This window comes from Xiphophorus maculatus, chromosome 2, assembly GCF_002775205.1.
Source record: "Xiphophorus maculatus strain JP 163 A chromosome 2, X_maculatus-5.0-male, whole genome shotgun sequence".
NCBI lineage: Eukaryota > Metazoa > Chordata > Actinopteri > Cyprinodontiformes > Poeciliidae > Xiphophorus > Xiphophorus maculatus.
In genome coordinates, this window is record NC_036444.1 from 8,700,469 (window position 1) to 8,717,917 (window position 17,449).

General features: G+C 37.3%; 1 protein-coding gene across 1 annotated transcript; it reads right to left on the reverse strand.

Moving 5' to 3' along the window:
• Window positions 1-684: 684 nt before the first annotated feature.
• On the reverse strand, window positions 685-17,231 carry sema7a (semaphorin 7A (John Milton Hagen blood group)). Its single transcript, XM_005797744.2, has 14 exons — window positions 16,967-17,231; window positions 16,648-16,784; window positions 14,449-14,490; window positions 14,264-14,359; window positions 13,893-13,995; window positions 13,608-13,718; window positions 12,294-12,436; window positions 8,694-8,872; window positions 8,339-8,447; window positions 7,550-7,745; window positions 7,300-7,412; window positions 6,360-6,505; window positions 5,251-5,315; window positions 685-5,169 (listed from the first exon to the last, which is right to left on the reverse strand). The coding sequence occupies exons 1-14, from the start codon at window positions 17,076-17,078 to the stop codon at window positions 4,763-4,765; spliced, it is 1,959 nt and encodes a 652-aa protein (XP_005797801.1). The 5' UTR covers window positions 17,079-17,231; the 3' UTR covers window positions 685-4,762.
• Between the last annotated feature and the right edge of the window lie 218 nt (window positions 17,232-17,449).

Here is a 17,449-nt window from a genome sequence, read left to right on the forward strand (position 1 = left end):
CATCCACTCTTACATGAGCATCCAATACTTAAAATTAAAGTTAATTTTAAGTATTTCTTATTCATTTGTAAATATTATTTATTTATTTTTGTCCCGTTTCTTTTATGTTTCTAAGAAAAATGTGAAAGAAACCATAAGAAGCAGGTGTCACCGTGCATAGGTGGTTCAACAGAGTGTTAGTTTAAGGGAGTGCATGCTTATGTAACAGCTTATTGTGCTTTTTTATTCTTTGCATTTTTCCCTTCTGACTAATTGGCTTGTTTTGTACAGGATAACTAGAATGTAACATATGAGGACAAATTTGAAAAATGATTTAATGATGATCTCATTTTCTTACTTTCCGAAAACATGGTCTTGTAACAGGGGTGTGTATGCTTTTAAGAAACACTGTGCATGTTTTATATAAAGTTTAGTTTTTGGCCTCCACCCTGCAGATCTCTGCATCCCACATGCAAAACAGGAAACCATGGAACTGGAGAAGGTTCAAGGTTTTCTTCTAATCAGAACACAGCAGAGGTAAAAGAAGGTCACAGTGGCCGTTTCTATCAAAATAGACTACACAGTGACACTGATCCGTCTAAGAGCTTCAGAGATAAAGAGAACGCTTCTTTAAATAGGCCAAAGGAAAATCCAATCAGCACTGCTTAGCTGCACAGTACAAAGGCCAGACACAAGCTTGCAGAAGACATCTTAAGGTTCTGTTATTTTGCTGTCAATGAAATGAGAACATGGAGTGTGTTTAACTGCTCTGGGTGGTGAGAACATGGAGTGTGTTTAACTGCTCTGGGTGGCTTGAGAGGATGACTGGTTGCCCACAAAAACCAGTACACAGAAAATGAAATCCCAACCTCCCTGCAATGTCTACTAGCAGACAAAAGCCAAACACCAGCTGTTAAAGTTACCAAGTCTGACAACACCCAATGCTCTGCCCTGATGCCTGATTTTCATCTGAAAAGAGAAAAACATCTGATATGACTGCAGACATATAAACAACGTTTTGTATTAAGTCTTTCTCAAAACCTCCGGAATCTTTTATAGTGAGTTATGTCTTTATTATGTTGAATGAGTACAATCTGTTGGCACAAGACTTTGGGTGGTGATGCTTTCATAAAAATAAAAAAAATAAAAACATTAGCATGTTCGATTTAAATGGAGTGGATTTAAATTGTTTCACTAAGATACTTTTGTGGAACTTCTCAGAGATGATAGCTGTAGCTGTTATCTGTGCAAACAGGAAGTATTTTCCTAATCATCATTAAGAGTGTTTAGCCTTGAGATCCAGGAAAGCCAGATTAACTTTTAGTGTCCTGATTTACCAAGGCATTTCTGCCTTAGAATAGTCTTGAAATACAGTAAGTGCTATTTTTGAAAGGCATTAAATTTTTTAATAAGAAATGGTTTTACACATGTTAATGCCAAAATGGTATATCTCAAAAACAGCTAAAAAATATATTTAACTTAAAAGAAAGTAAAAGAAAGGTCTTATTTTGTATCCCAGGCTCTTTAAAAATGCAGCAGATATCTCCATTGCATATCATGCTTGGTGATGAAGGCTTCTGTAGACCGTTGTTAGTACAGACATATTGCTGTTGTAATTGGTGTAGAACAGCTTTTGGCATCAAATTGTTGCAACAAAAAGGGTCCACTAGAATACTACCCATGTTGCATCACACACTTTTGATTTTTTGCAAAATTGTGATTTTGACCTGTGGAAGTCAAACATGCTATATTATGTTTTATCTGCTCTTTAAATCACATTACAGAGTAAAAGACAAAAGCATTTTTTTTACACTGAACTGAAACAGAACTGACCAGCGTCTTGCAGTTTGTGGGAGATATTAGGCAACAAGAAAGCATTTTCTCAGTCAGGTTGCTTTAGAAAGCAGAAAAAAGTCCAGAAGGAAGGATTTGACTGCGTGACAATTTGTGATGACTAGACAGCTGTCATGGATCTCTAAAAGTGCAACACTTATAAGATTCTCTTGCTCTTAAGTGGTATGAAGATGTAAACCGGAATGAATGGTGAATATTGGGTCCCTGGGAAATGGGGCTTCATGAATCTCTCAAATTAAAAAGATGTGAATCTACAGAAAATGAACACATTGAAAGCACCAGATGGCCACATCACATAAGTAATGTTTTATTAAATCTGGTGAGTACAGATTTTTTTTAAAAGTCAAAGGCCACATACTGTACATCAACAACCTGGCTCAGGCAAAAAGATGTTAATATTCTGCTGTTGGAGCCATTCATGAAGTTAATTTATGAATGTTTTTTTGGGGTCAAGAATGATCTACAAATTAACAATGTTCTCTTTGGAATGTGATGTTTTCAAACAGGTTAATGAACTCTTGAATATTTGAGGAACCAAAATCAAGTCAGTTTATTGGTAAACTTGGTCTATAATTTCCATGCTTACCCAATTCTGGACCTTAGGCCACATGTGACCAGTGTTGTGGCTACACCTTGTCCAGAATTCCCATCCATACATTTCTCTGGCTGAGGGAGTTCACACAAACACATTTCTCACTGAAGTTAGCTTAGATGATCATTGTAGTAAATTATCTAGGAACACTATGAAAATAATCAAATACAAACAGAACACAGATAGAAACAAAGCAGATAAAAGATATAAAAATAAATGGAATCATGTAATGTGCTTAATCAAAACGGCGGTTCAGACTTTTAACAACTAGAGGCAGAAAACTATGCAGCAGTCAGTGGGTTTCTGTTTTTAATGCTGTGGTAACGTTTGCCTGGCAGCAGTTTAAAAAAAAATCACAGAGAAGGTGGGAGGAATCTCTGACACTGTTCAATGTTCTGTTGCTGCAAAACCATCCTGAACACAGGGAATGGACATTACAGCAACCTTTTTAGCTCCCTTCACTATTTTTGACAGAGGATTCTCATCTGCCATATTGCTGCTGAAGGAGATGATGCCAAGTAGAGGACTCAGGTCACAACCTCTTCGTGTTGTGACCTGAGTCAGTCAATGATCATCTCCTTTGTTTTTTCCAGAGTCATTAACTGTTGAACAACTTCTTTTTTCGGTGTTATGCTGAGCATGCATTTGCTCTGAAAATTTTGTTTACAAATTTACAGTTTTCCCAGAGTTTCAGTTGTTTAACATTGTATTGCCTTTTTTAATGAAAAATGTAAGAAAAATATAGAATATAGTTTTAAATACCACTAACATAGTGCAATATTAGGTTTATATGAAAAAGCGACTTTCAGATAAAGATGCTTTTCATGTGACCTACAGCTGTTTTATTTTTTCTCTTGACTGCACATTTCTCACTGACCACTGAAAGGAATTATGAAAGCAAGTTAAATAACTTAATTTCCCTTAATCCACCCCAAACCATCTAATACAGATATACTCTTATCCGTGCCAAAGAAAGAGCCTTGCCCAGGAAGAGCTCTGCCTTTCTTAGCACAGGAACTTCATATTTTATTTGCTTTAAGGGCAAGACCTAAAAGTGCACATAAACTATTCCAACTTGTGTTGTTTCTGCAGTTATTGCTCACAGTAAAAAGATTCTGTTCTAGAAACATGACAGTGATGGTAAAAATAAACCATTAATGGAAATAAATGCCTCCTGCAACTTCCTTTTGTTTCTCGCACTTCAATGACATAATAACTGGGAGTGCTGTTTTCTTCCTTCATCACCACATGTTCCAGCTCAAAGTAAGCAAAAAAAATAAAATGCCTTAGCTGCAGTGGCTCCAGTTCTACTGAACTCAGCTATGGTGCAGTCCCTATGGTGCAGTCCATAAAGGTGAAAAAACCTCAGCAGGAAGAAAAGATGCTGACTTGCTTGTTCAGCTGCTTAGTAGGGTCTGAATTGTACAGATTTTTTCCCGACCTCACCCACAAAACAAGCGCAGAACCAACAAAGCAGCTGACATTTTAAACAAAAAAAACGTTGTGCTGGGCTCAACCTGTTAAGGCATGTTTTCTTTCAGCAACTCCCTCTAGCTCAAGCATATCCACTTTCACATCCATGATTCATCTGTGCTGTGTTCATTCTGATTATTAATTAGATAATCAGAAATCTAATTATTTTTGTCATTATCCATATGAGACCAATGGTGACAGTTGAATTAAATGCATGATAAATTAAAATGAGCTTGATAATAAAATGAGGATGATAATATTGCTCGTTTGTTTTTTGTTGTCTCTCTTTCTACCAAAGAGACTGGATGACAAAACGTTTCACTCCGGTGCCTCTACCTACTCCTCCGCTATTGTTTCCTTGGTAATGGCTAAGCACACAGCTAGCTAAGTTTTCCCTATACACGATAGCAACAAAAGTTGAATAATTTTTAACTTTCTTGTGTAGCGTGGCTAGCCTGCATGTGCACGTCTGCCTGTACAAGGGTAGGTGGGCCTGAAATGCATTTTCTTTGCCTTTTAGCTATGCTCTTCCATCAGCACATTACTTCAAATGAAACCCTTCTCCATCTACAGTATTTATCAAGCTTTCCATCCTCCTAGTAACATGACACAGAGATAACTTTCCTTTTTTCTGTGAGAACTTTTTAGTAAAGGCTGCCAAGATGGAAGGTAGAATGATGCCACAGCAGAGTCCCATAACACAGCTTGAAAGGCATTTTAGCTTAATTTGATGTTATAAAGGGCAAAAAACATTATGTTTAAGTCACACTGCCAATGTGACAATGTGTCCCTAATTTCAGTTCTATGGTACGGTCTGATATTTTTTGAGAAAACTCTTAGCAAATCCCAGTGAGTTAGCAGAAACTATCTCAGAATTTCCCGCAGCACTGCAGTCTGGAGTAGAATCCACAACAGCTGAGGAGCAAGGATTGGTGCATCATTCAGTTTAGAATCAGCAAACCTGCTGGCTTGCTTTTCATACTGCTGCTTAAGATGGTATTTTTTCAAAGTTTTGTTATAGTCCTTCTCCGTGGAGACGCATTCATATTCCCCATAGTTCTCTGGTCCCATTGAAGGAATAAGGTGCAGACAGTTAGAAAGCATTTGCAGGCAAGGTCTGTCGTGACTTCCATGCTTCCAGGTGTACTTTGCATGATAAGACTCTATAGGACAGGACAGATAGAAAGGGACACCTTCGGGGACTGAATGGACTGTCCCTGAAATGTTTGGTGAATATATCTGCCTTTTGGACCTGGTCAGTACCCCTGACACTGAAAAAACAAAAGAAAGGGCAGCTCAGTAAAGATGTGATAAAGTTGCTATGGTACAGCATGCGGCATTTTGTAACTTACCATTCGCTGCTTTATTTTGTGAGCAAACACTTGTGTGTCCATCCTTTATATTCTGAATGCCCCCACTGTGAAAAAATTACAAAAGGCTTTAAATGGTAATTTATATTTCCATACATCGTACCAAAAGGTACATAACAGACAACCACAGGACAGGTCATAAAAAGAGAAGATCTTTCCACTTGCAAACAGTAATCTGGCTTTTTAAGTAGCTTTCAGAATGGATTCTTCCTAGCCGAGTGATCTTTTTGATGTTTGTAAAGCACTTGCTTCTCTATGGATAATATCTACAACTAGACAATTCTCCTTGCTTGTAATTGTTCCGACAGATAAACATGGCACCTTTAGAGTCCTGGAAATTTTATCGAATCGGGACAACTGCAATTCTCATCTTGATATGTTGACTTCATGTCAGGCAAAATGTTTGAGGTGTTTTAGAAATATCTACAGGTGTTTTTCCAATTAGCTAGCTCTCAAAATCCATAACATGAGCGTTCTCATAATTTTTGAAAAAATATAAAAAGGAATTGCTACACCTGCCTTAGGAGTCAATTAAGCAAGTTTTTTAAAAGGGGGATGTTTTAAAAAAGATACTCCAACAGTTTGATTTTTCAGAGTTCTAAAATTAGTGTACAATTATCCAAAAAGATAAGATAAGATAAGATAAGATAAGATAAATCTTTATTGTCATTGTCACAAGGACAACGAAATTCAAAAGGCGCCACCAGTCAGTGCATATGCTTAAAAACAAAAAATAACTGTCTCACAATTCACACACAATGTAAGAATTAACAAGTAACTGGTAAAAAAAAAAAAAAAAAACTAAAAGATAATGTACATCAATACTTCTTTTCTTTACCATAGGAATGAAACAATGCTTTTGTTTTGTTTTTTTTCACTTGATTTTTGATCACAGATACAGAGTCCAAGGTGTTTACTAAGACTCCAAACAACGCTGATGAGTACTTTTGATTAAACTTAATGAGGTCTGTGGGAAACAAGACCCCACCAATCCAAACACTGGCTGTTGTAGACGTGTCTGATTAGAACTGATTGGACATTTTGGACTACTATTGGATATGTGAGCAGCGAGAAATAAAACTAGTACTTACAGGTTAGAAGGGGTGCATCCAGATGTGGTCCATGCACAGTAGGGGTCCCGTGCCAGGACACAGTCAGCACAAGACGCGTTGTACTTTTCACACTTTTGAAGGTCCACTATAGATATTTTATCAGAGAAACCCACCACTAATTTTTTCTGAGAAATGTGAAAAAAAGGTATTTCTTATAAATGTGTGTCATTCAAAATACTGACATTTATAAATATTCATAAAGAATATTCAGATGTATACGTAAATGTAAAAATTACATTCATCCTTCCAAAGTTTCTTACTATCCTCTTTGATTTAGATTTATGTAAGTGCATCTGAAGCAAGTAACATTGATTTATGTTTTAAAAATTATTGATGACAATGCTCAGTGGCCGTCCTTTTCATTTCTTTATGTCAGGAAGGTGGATAAGGATAAATAAGTTCTTTGTCACATAATCTACTCATACTCTGGTTGCCTTTGAGCTTTGTTTTTAGGCTCACAAAGCCTTGGAATTGTCTTCCTAGTGTATCTCTATTGTTTGTCCCTTCACGGTTTCATAATGTCTCAAATAGCTTTGATGAACAAACATCAAGGCAAGAAATAAACTTTTGTCTAACAACTGAGCAATTGTTCGCAATTTTATAAACAAAGCTTTGTTTGTGTCTTTGTGTATCAGTGGATAACAAAGGCCTCACAGGGATTCGTTGGAAACAGCTGCAAAGTGTAGCAGACAGTGTGATAACTGCGATAATAGAGCTGGGACTAATCAAAAACAGAGAGGTCAAGGACCATCAAAACAAAAGCAGATAAAAATGGTTTCTTTCTGTGCAACCAACAAAAGCTCAATGGGGAAACACATTTCAGTTTGTATTTTGCACAATTCCCATTCTTTTCAAAACATTAAACAATTAAACACATTACAAAGAATACTGAGGAAAAGATTTTTTAACCTAACTGTACCTTTTGAGAGTCAAGTGTCATTGCCTGTATAGGTGAAATGTTGGAGAGCTGTGTTTCCAATATGATAAAAGGCTCTGAACCAGCCACTAGGACTTTATGGATTTTGCCAGTATCTGTTGGAACAACCATTACAGTGTTGTTATTTTAGGACTGATCCATTTTTAGCCCATTGCTTCCCAGCAGAGATTGTAAACAATGCATAATTCCTGGCCAAGAAAAGACAAATCGACACAAAGCAATCTTGGCTTACCAGTAGCAAGGAGCAAAACGTTGTACACTTGCTGGTCTGCTCCTTTAACCCGGTCAACAACTATTTTGGTGTAATTATAGTTGCTTACATAAAAAGGAACTTTTGACTGAAGGGAATGCACCCAGTCAACCATTTCAGGATGATCCTTCACTACGTTCACTGTGGGCCGCGGCAGGCTTTTGCTGTTTGACACGCACTGCAAAACACAATCATGTAAAAGTTTACTCAAAAAGACAACGTTTAAGAAAAGGCAACAAAATTACCTGGATCACAAAAAGCAAAACCAAATGAGAGGAAAAGTGGAGAGAATTCTCTCACCTAATTTACATAGAATCTGAATAGTAAAAAATCCCAACCACTTCCAGGTTTTAGCAACAATATCACTTGAGTTGGAAACCTTATTGGCATAAAGAAACTGTAGGAAGACAAACAGACTTGTCTGCCATAAGCCTTCCTTTGGGGGGTGTAGTTGTTGAGAAACATAAGACATGTGCCTCTCCTTTTATTGGTCAGCTGTGTGGAGTATACTGTGGCTACAATGGCAAAATATTTTCCCCATGTACATCACATGGTCTCCACAGCACATTACTGTACAAACAAACTTAGCTCATGATGGAACCCACAATAGCCACAAAAAATACATGGAAAACATGAACACGGTGAGGTAAACCCAACATAGCTTCCACAGCAACACCCTTTTTTAGCAACAAGCCTTTTTTAAATGTCTACACTCAAAAATACACAGGCAAAAATAAAACCCTAAGAGGAAGTACAAAAATAGATTCTTACAGTTCCAGGCCTTGGTGTAGGGATTTCATTAGCATAGCCTTTGAAAGTTGAGTTTTCAAATATCTTCTCTATCATTTCTATTGAATAGATGCAAACCGCAGTTGAGTTCCTGAAACAGAATTAATAAGAGAGGTCATCATACCATTCATGCCATCACAGTTTCAGCAGTTAATCAAATGTTTCATGCTGTGGCAAGGGCAGTTCCATTGTTATTAGAGAAAAGCTTTGGTATTCTCAGACTTGATGTTTAAGCAATAACTAAAAATAAATATGATGCACCCTCTTATGTTTTGATACTGCTTCTTATGCTGTTGCTTAGTTTCTAACACTAAAAAAGGAAGAAAAAGTGTTGCACCAGCTGCTTGTGAAAAGTGCGTAGACTCTGGTTTGGCGCCAGTCATCGTCGTGCATCACATAGATGTCCTGGAGACGATTGAAATACAATGACTCATCTGGAAACCCACAGACGAGGCGAGCCTTTAGGAAGGACGTCCACATGTTCTGGAAGAATCTTTTTGATCCACCTTCATCGGTCTACAAAAATCACGTCAAAAGACTTTATTAGGAAAAGAATCAGTTTTCTTTTTATTTTGTCCACAAAGAGTTAAATATCTGAGACTGCACCCACGTTAGAGATGAAATAAAGTGCCAGAACTCTTCAAGGTTTTTCTTAGCATGGATGTTATTACTTCCACACAGCAGTAACATTTGATCAGGTTAATTCTTTTAGGAAACTGCAATTTGGCTTATGGTAATGGAAGTAAAAATCAATAAAAGAATCAGTCAAGTTTCTTTGTAGAGAACATTTCAGCAACAAGGCAGTTCAAAGAACTTTACATCATAAAAACACAACAATACCAAGTCATAGAGCAGTCAACAATTGAAGTGCCATCATTAAATATCAAAATGTTGGTCAGTGTCTCATTTCTTATGGTTCAGAAGCAACTCTGCAGTGACTTTTAAGTCTAGAATCAAAGGAATTCAGCGTTTCAGCTGTTTTTACAGTTTTCTGGATCTTTATTCCAGATTTGTGGTGCATACTAAATACTGCTTCTCCATGTTTGGTTCTAGTTCTGGGGCTGCAGAGCAGACCAGAACCAGAAGACCTGAGAGGTCTGGAAGGCTGATACAACAACAGCAGATCTTTAATGTATTGTGGCACTAAGCCATTCGGTGAATTATAAACCAACAGTATTTTAAAGTCTAATCTCTGAGCTACAGAGAGTCAGTGTTGTTAGAATAATTATGTTTTGTTATCATTCTTACATAAGTAGTTACCAGTTTGTTTTTCATTTAAAGGTTTAGTATTCACACTCCAGAGAGGAGGAATTTGTTAAACCGTGGGAAAGACAAAACTTGCTTTTTCTCTAAACCTTGAAGGTGCAGCTGCTTCTTATCTTGGGATACTCAGTAAACTGCTTGTATGTAGAATGTAGTTCTTCCTTGTTTCAGAATAGCCACCCCTTGGTTTATTACCTCCACACTCCATTTTTGACTCCCTTTCTTTCTCCTGATGAATAAAAACAGGCTCTGCTACAGGAAATCAGAACGCATGGTAAACACCTTGGAGAAGTGGTTTGCTATGCTTTCTCCTTCTGCAGAAGCTTGGTTGAAAACTCATAAACGTTGTCTGTGGTTCTTTCTTTGTATTTAGGTAAACAAAATACCTATCAAGTGTAAAGACCTGTGAGGACGCTGGTGCTGTAAACAATGCGACCAAAGATAAATGCATAGACGAGTTTCTCTAGATCTTGCTGAGACATTAGTCTTGGAAATGTTCTTCAGGTGATGGAAGGCCAACTTTGTAACTGTCTCAATGTGGCTATGAAGTTTCAGGTCTGAGTCCATAACAACACCAAGATTTCAGACCTGATCACTGGTCTCCTAGCAAGTAAACACATACTGCAGCAAGGGCTCAATTAAGGAACAGGTTGTTTTTTTTGATCAAATGTTCTTGGTAGTCTTAATATGTTGCTCAGAAAACCTTAGCACCAGTGTTTTAGTTCCCCTTCTGCTTTTATTTTAGCTTATGAACCAATCCAGGACAGCAACTATCAGCACCACTTATTAACACTGATATAACCTGCTGAATACTCAGCAAACAGACGCTGTGTTTCCACTGTTCCCTATTGAAGGGTATTGTGAACAGCAAACAGTGATGCTGACCTTTGTCATTTAACATGTGGGTTTAAATGTTTCTGTTTTACTCAAATTGTTCACAACTCTCATAAAGTCTGAAGTGAAAACATACAATACAATTTGGAAAGTACAATATAAAAGTGTTATTGAAAATGTAACATAGTGTCTTGCAAAGGTTTTCACAGTATTAAGTATTATTTTTATGTAAGTATGTTTATGATAGACTAATGCAAAGTATGCAATACCTAAAGTCGACTAGAAAAACGTCAAACACTGTTTTCATTTTTTGCTTACAAAATTAAAACTTCAGTGTTGCATCAATATAAAGTCAGGTCGACTTAGTCAACACACTGGAACCACCTGTCAATGTGATTACTTCTGCAACTCTTTTAGGTTATGTCTCGACGAGTTGTGTACATCTATAGACCGAAACACTATTTTTGCAAAATAGCTTGAGCTCAGTCGGATTAGATGTAAAAAGGATTTTTCAAACCCTGCCACAGATTCTCAATTGAATTTAGGTGAACCATAACCCAGGTCTCAAGTGTTTTGGAGTCATTTCTTGCAGCCATTTCCTGTTTTGTCCTCCATTCAGCATTACGGGACCTCTGACCAGTTTGCATTGGTCCTGCTGAAAAAAATAGGCATCCTCAGTGATGCATTGTAAAAGTGATGCACACTGGTAGTTTTTCTCTGCACCAGGTATTTTGCATGTAACCCTAAAAGTTAAGTTTTGGTCTCATTTGGCCTATGCACAGTTTTCAACAAATTAGCTTCTCTGATTTGCTTTCTCTGTCAGTTTGACGGATGAATATGCCAGGCTTGCTGTAGCGCTATGCTGTTTCCATTTTGGTACGATGAAGTAAACAGTTCACTGAAATGTTTGAAGCTTGGGATAGTATTTCATAACCTAACAATACTTTCAATTTCTCTGCACCTATCTGCTGTGATCCTTGGGTATCAAGATGCTTTTTAATCATTTAATGTTCTCAAACAAACATTACAGGACAGAGGGAGTTATACTGAAATGAAGAATCCTTCAGAATAAATGGGCTCATTACATATACACAAACTTCTTTAGAAAAACAAACTGAAAACAATATTTCATGCCACTTCATAAATTTCCACAGCTTTGTGTTTGTCTGTCACATGAATTCCCAATTATGCATTTTTAAAATGCAAAATGTGACAAATACTTTGGTGTGCTGGGCATGTTTTTGTTTTTTGTTACTGGCAAGTCATGCTGCAACAGTATCTTTAATCTTTGTTAATGTGTCCACAATTTATTTGTCGCAAAAATTTAGTTAATCTGACCAAAAGGAACATTTCTTTCACTGAAATGCAATCTGACCTTAAGCAGCTGATAGAAGATTGACATTCACCATCTACTACTTCATTGGAAACAGTAGGACTTCATTCATGACTCACCTTCTCCACCATTTTGAATAGAATAGAATAGAATAGAATAGAAGTACTTTATTCATCCCAGCAGGGAAATTACTTAGCAGTTACAGCATAGAGAAGCATCAAAGCAAAACTTTGAGCACTTAGCTTTTTGTGTAAACACTGATGTGGTTCAGTCAGTACATTAAAATCTGTCCATTTTACAAAACGTCTGCTCTCTGAAATGATAACAGTCATTTCCACACAGCTTATGGACAGTTTGAAAAGTGTCAATTTTATAGTCGTCAAAGTGTTGACAAATTATCTGGTTGTGTTTGAACTGCAATGACAGTATGGCACTGAAACAGAAGCTTTAAATTGGCTAGGCAGCAGTCATATTTGTAAGTGCAGCTGTATGCAGTGTGCATTGTACCTTACAAACTCTGGCCACCCTAGAAATCCAGGGATCGGCATCTGGGCTGTGGTCGGAGTTCTTTTCGCGGAAGAAGATGTAGATTTTCTCATTGTCTGGATCTTCCCTACGCTTCACCCAGGATGCCGATATGAATGTAGGCTCTGCAAGAGGATGTTTTGTTTAAAGAAACCATATACAGTTTTTATTGACAAGTGTGAGACATAACAGCCACAAAAACAAGACATACCACAGCAAAGCAAAGCCAAACATATGTGGGAAGCACAAGATAAAGCTAAGTTAACCAAAGCAAAAGAAAAATGTTGCCAGTTTACCATTTTCAAATTCCTTTTCTTTAATGCAAACAGTTAGGCATAGAAAGTCCGTATTTTGTACAGATGTAGACAGCTTCACCTAAAGACTCTAAACCAAGATTAATGACTGGTTTAGAGTCTTGTAAAAGGATTGTAAAAGTCAATCCTCTTTGACCTTTTCTCATGCACTCCTGTTGCATTTTTTTAAATGCTCGAGTAACAGTTGCTATGTCAAAACGTTGTTCTATTTCAATCAATCAATCAATTGTGTCCATGAAGCACCCTTCATGTTGGAGGCAGATCGGAGGAAACACATAATAACCTGGGTTTGAACTACCCGGGGTCACAGTCTGAAGGTGCAAATACCAGAATTGTGAAGTAAACTGAAACTGGTGGGATACTCCCTTTTGCTTTCATCTCTGTAAGAGGGCTGGTGAATACTAAAAGCGATGTACCTTCATCTTTTCTTCACTTCCCTGGACTAGCCAGGGGAATCATTGCTCATATTCTTTGCTTAATTTCTTAATAAAATAATAATCAAAATGCATTTTGATTCGTTCTTGATTGACTCAGTGTTTCACCTTAGGTAAGACTTATTTATTTCCTTAACACAGTACACCAAAAATCAAATTATGCACAGACTTTTTTTTTTTTAGATGTAATCATTTTACTTCATAACAAACAAGGGGATAATTACTGTTTGACTTCCAGCCTTGAACAGAATTAGATTTGGGACCGTTCTAATTACTCAGACCCCACACCTCAGCAAATATATCCTTTCATGTCATCAGTGTTTGAATCATTAAACTTTATACATTTGACATACAGTACAGACCAAAAGTTTGGACACAACTGTGTGTACTGAATACAGACCAAAAGTTTGGACACACAGCTGTGTCCAAACTTTTGGTCTGTACTGTAGCTATTAATATAGTTACGTTTTGCAAGGCTGTGTATAAATTATTTATTTGCACGTCACAGTGGTGAGCTCCTCTTTAACATCAAACCCAATCACTCTCACCTGATAACCAGCTGTCGTACATCCAGACATTAGTCCGCTTGCCAGCTTTTCTCCTGAACTGCAAAGAGCTTCCCTCCATGTCCAAAGGCGCTGCTGCGTATAAATCCCCATCTGAAACAGCAGAGCATGTTCAGCACTATTCAGAAATGCTGAATTACTCAGAAGAGCTCAATGAGAAGGCAACCTTGCTACAGCTATTTTAAAACACAACTTGATGTGGTTACATAAGATGGCATGCAGCACTGAATCTTGTTTAAAACCTTTAAAAATCTGTCCATAACATACCGACTGTGAGCGACAAACAGTTGTGTGTGTAGACCAATGGGGAGATGCCTGCTCCCTCATAACTCTTCACTATCTCAGAAGTCTGATTCTTCACAGAAGGAAACTGCACAGAAAAAACAAACAAAAAAAACACTTCAAGAGAGCTGTGGTGGAAACTGCATTAGCAAATGATGGGACATCAGACACCAGGCACCCAACACCCTACTTCATTATACATCAAGGAAACAAGGTTTAACAACAAAAGCAGCTCCCCCGCTTTAATCAGCTTTGCCTTGTTGTCTCTGCTGAGTCAACAGATCACAAGAAAACTGCAGTATATTACATACAGACCTTGTGTTTACATGTGGATGTTCACATATATAGACACTTACGAGTTTCCAGCACTTTGGTTTGTGTCCGTTTGTTCCACACACAAACATGTCATCCTGAAACTTCTCAATGACGGTGATTACATTTTTACACTGACCCTAAAACACACAGTACAATGTTAAACAAAACGGAGATGGTGTGTTTAGTTTAAATTTAGCTTATGTACATGTCTGTAGGAGTAACTCACGTCAGAGCACTTATGCTGTCCAGTTGTTGTTATTGGAAATTTCTGCCAGGAATATAAAAAAAAAGATAGAAAAGTGTTTTTTGGGGGAGTTATTTTGCATGTCTCCACAGAAAATCACAAACATTCCAAGTTTTATTCAATAACTTGTCACTCAAAATGCTTCATTGCCACAAGCTAAAAAGAGTGTATGTGAGATCAAGACCTATTCATCATAAAAGTGTGAAGATTATAAAGTGATGAGGAAGTGATAAAAAAAACACAGACACACACACACGCACACACACACACACCCACATGCCATCTGAGCAGGCTATTTCTTATTATAGCACCTAAAACGTGCCAAGAATGAGAATCACTCTTTAAACAGTGCAGACAAAAATCCTGTCACTGAGAGTAGGGCTGAAATGATTCCTCGAGTGATTCAAATACTGTACCTCGATTATTAAAATTCCTCGAGGAAAATTTATCTGCCTCGAAACTTTGTTAAGTTATATTTTATTATTTAACGCACCCTGTTCCGGCCAGGTTATTACTTGCGTTGCGCAGAGTGTGTTACCAGCTAAGAGTTACCAGAATGACGCCCAAGTTTTCAAGTTCGGCCAGTGGGGATTTTATTGATTGGTGATAACTTCCGGGTCTTTGTCGGGGACCAATAAACATCCTTGACAAATGACTGGGCAGCTTTTCTCCTCCCGGAGCTGCTGCCTGGTGGCCGATTCAGAGTGAACGGTGGGGAAGAGTGCTGCAGGTGTATTTATACAGGTGAGCGGATAGACTGAACACTGCTGTGCATTAGATGATTAACTGGAAAATTAATTTCATATCATCCCGGTCTCAACAAATGTGTGGCGGAGCACATCGCAGCGGTACACAGATAGATGCATTTCTGTGTGTGATGAAAGAAGGTATCAAATCTTGTCACTAACATAAACACAAAAGCTATAAAAGGCTGGGCAAGGTGAGAGTTAATCTATTAAATTGACTGAAGATGAATATATAAACGAAAAGCTGGACTATCGACATTTTTTATAAGTGTATTTCTGAGTCTGCCTTTTTATTATTAAATTGAATATAACTTCAGATTCTAGTATAACTTTTCTTCAGGTTAACAAATCAATTTTCTAAACTACAGAAATGTTATTTTTAGGTACGCTTAAATGTAAAAAACTGGACTGATGTTGATGTGCGATAGTAACACTGCTGTTATGTTAGATTTACCAATGTTTTATTTAACCTTTTTACGATTAATTGAGTAATCAATTAATCGTAAGAATAATCGGTAGATTACTCGATTACTAAAATATTCGTTTACAATAGCCTTAACCGAGAGTATATCAATAAGGTTTTTTTTACACATGGTGCCGTGGCCAAAAAGGGGCAACTAAAGATCACGAGGCAGCAGAGACAGCAGAAATAAAAGCCAGACTTAATTTTAGTGCCATGTTATTTAGGCATGTTGCTTTGCATGAATCTAATATTTTGGTCCAAATTTCAGTCTACAACTTTGTAATATGTCAAGAATTACTGAGCACCTTTATACCACATATTAGGTAATGTTAAGTTAGAACATGCTCTTATAGTCCTCCTAACATTTTGTAGCCATACTTTTTTATAACTTTTATAACTTAATTATAACAGTTTTGTTTTTCCAAATGTCTTGTCTCTGGTAATCTGGCAATCTCTGGTTTTGTTATCAAAGTCATCCAAACACACAAATATGGAACAGAAAAAAGATTTAAAGCTTTTTAAAGCAGTTTTTAAGTCATCTTCATCTATTTTTTTCTAATTCCTGTGTGTTTCCCTTCAAACCAGTCAAACTTTCATGTAATCTTTTAAACTGGATTTTTGTCGTACATAAAGTAAAATAGGTCTGGCAAAGCCTATGGCAAAGACATGAGTATGGGTGGGGCCAGGACTGAAACATTAAAACAGGCATTAAACAGGACACAAAAAGTATTTCAAGGTATTTATATAAATGTGCCAAAACGTTGCAATCCATTGAAGCTTTGTCCTGTCTTTAATTCATGATCAAAATATTTTAGATCAGACTCTGGCCACAAAGGAGGGTGACAAACAAAGGGTTGTCAAATGCCCTCCTTGACCCCCCTTTGGTGGCCCCAATGCATATGAAGAAGGCAGGTGATTAAGTGAAAATGAAAAACATTAAGCCCACAAAATAAATAAATAAGAATAACTCACCTCTATGACGCGATAGTTACTTGCATTAAGTTTTATAACAAAGTCTGTGCCTCCGACATAAAGCTCCCGTTCTCCCTCCAGGTAGAACACACTATGGTTCTGATTAACTTCATATTTATACTGATCACTGATAATATCTACGGGAAACAGACAAGAAACCCCGTTATTGACAATGCACAGCAATAGACCACGACGCAGGAATAATGAGCAAGACTAATACAGCACTGGGTTACTGGAGGCGCTGAAATTGATTTTTTTCCCCCCCCCGTCGAAACACGCAGGGTTTTAAAAGCTTAATTATGGTGTGCAAATGTCTTACCTGGTTTCAAAAGCCTCGGACTATTTTTAGACCCAAGAGCCGGTGCATCCTTCGAAAAGACCATCTTGAAATACACCGCGAAACAAAGATAAATATGAACGCAATGCTTCATTTTGCCCAGTTCTGCTATGGGCGAGGACAGAAATGGTTAAACTCGCCAGTCTCTAAATTTACAACCATTTTCTGTGGAAAGAAATGTTTCAAATAAGAGCCCCGACACACCAACCATAACCTCTCCCACACTCCTGCGTCAGAGGAGTGCGCATTTATTCGAACGTCACGATACCAGCCTTTTAATGTAGTAAGACTGTGCTTGTAAAAACCTAATTTCCAGATTTTATTATCTTCTATTAATATCTATTAGAATCCTTAAAAATCAGCTCAAATGCTAAAGCCATTCAAATCATAACTGCCCTTAAAGAACTGCAACCCTCGAGCACCGATTTAATTTTGACATTGTAAAATAATTGTCCTATGTTCTGT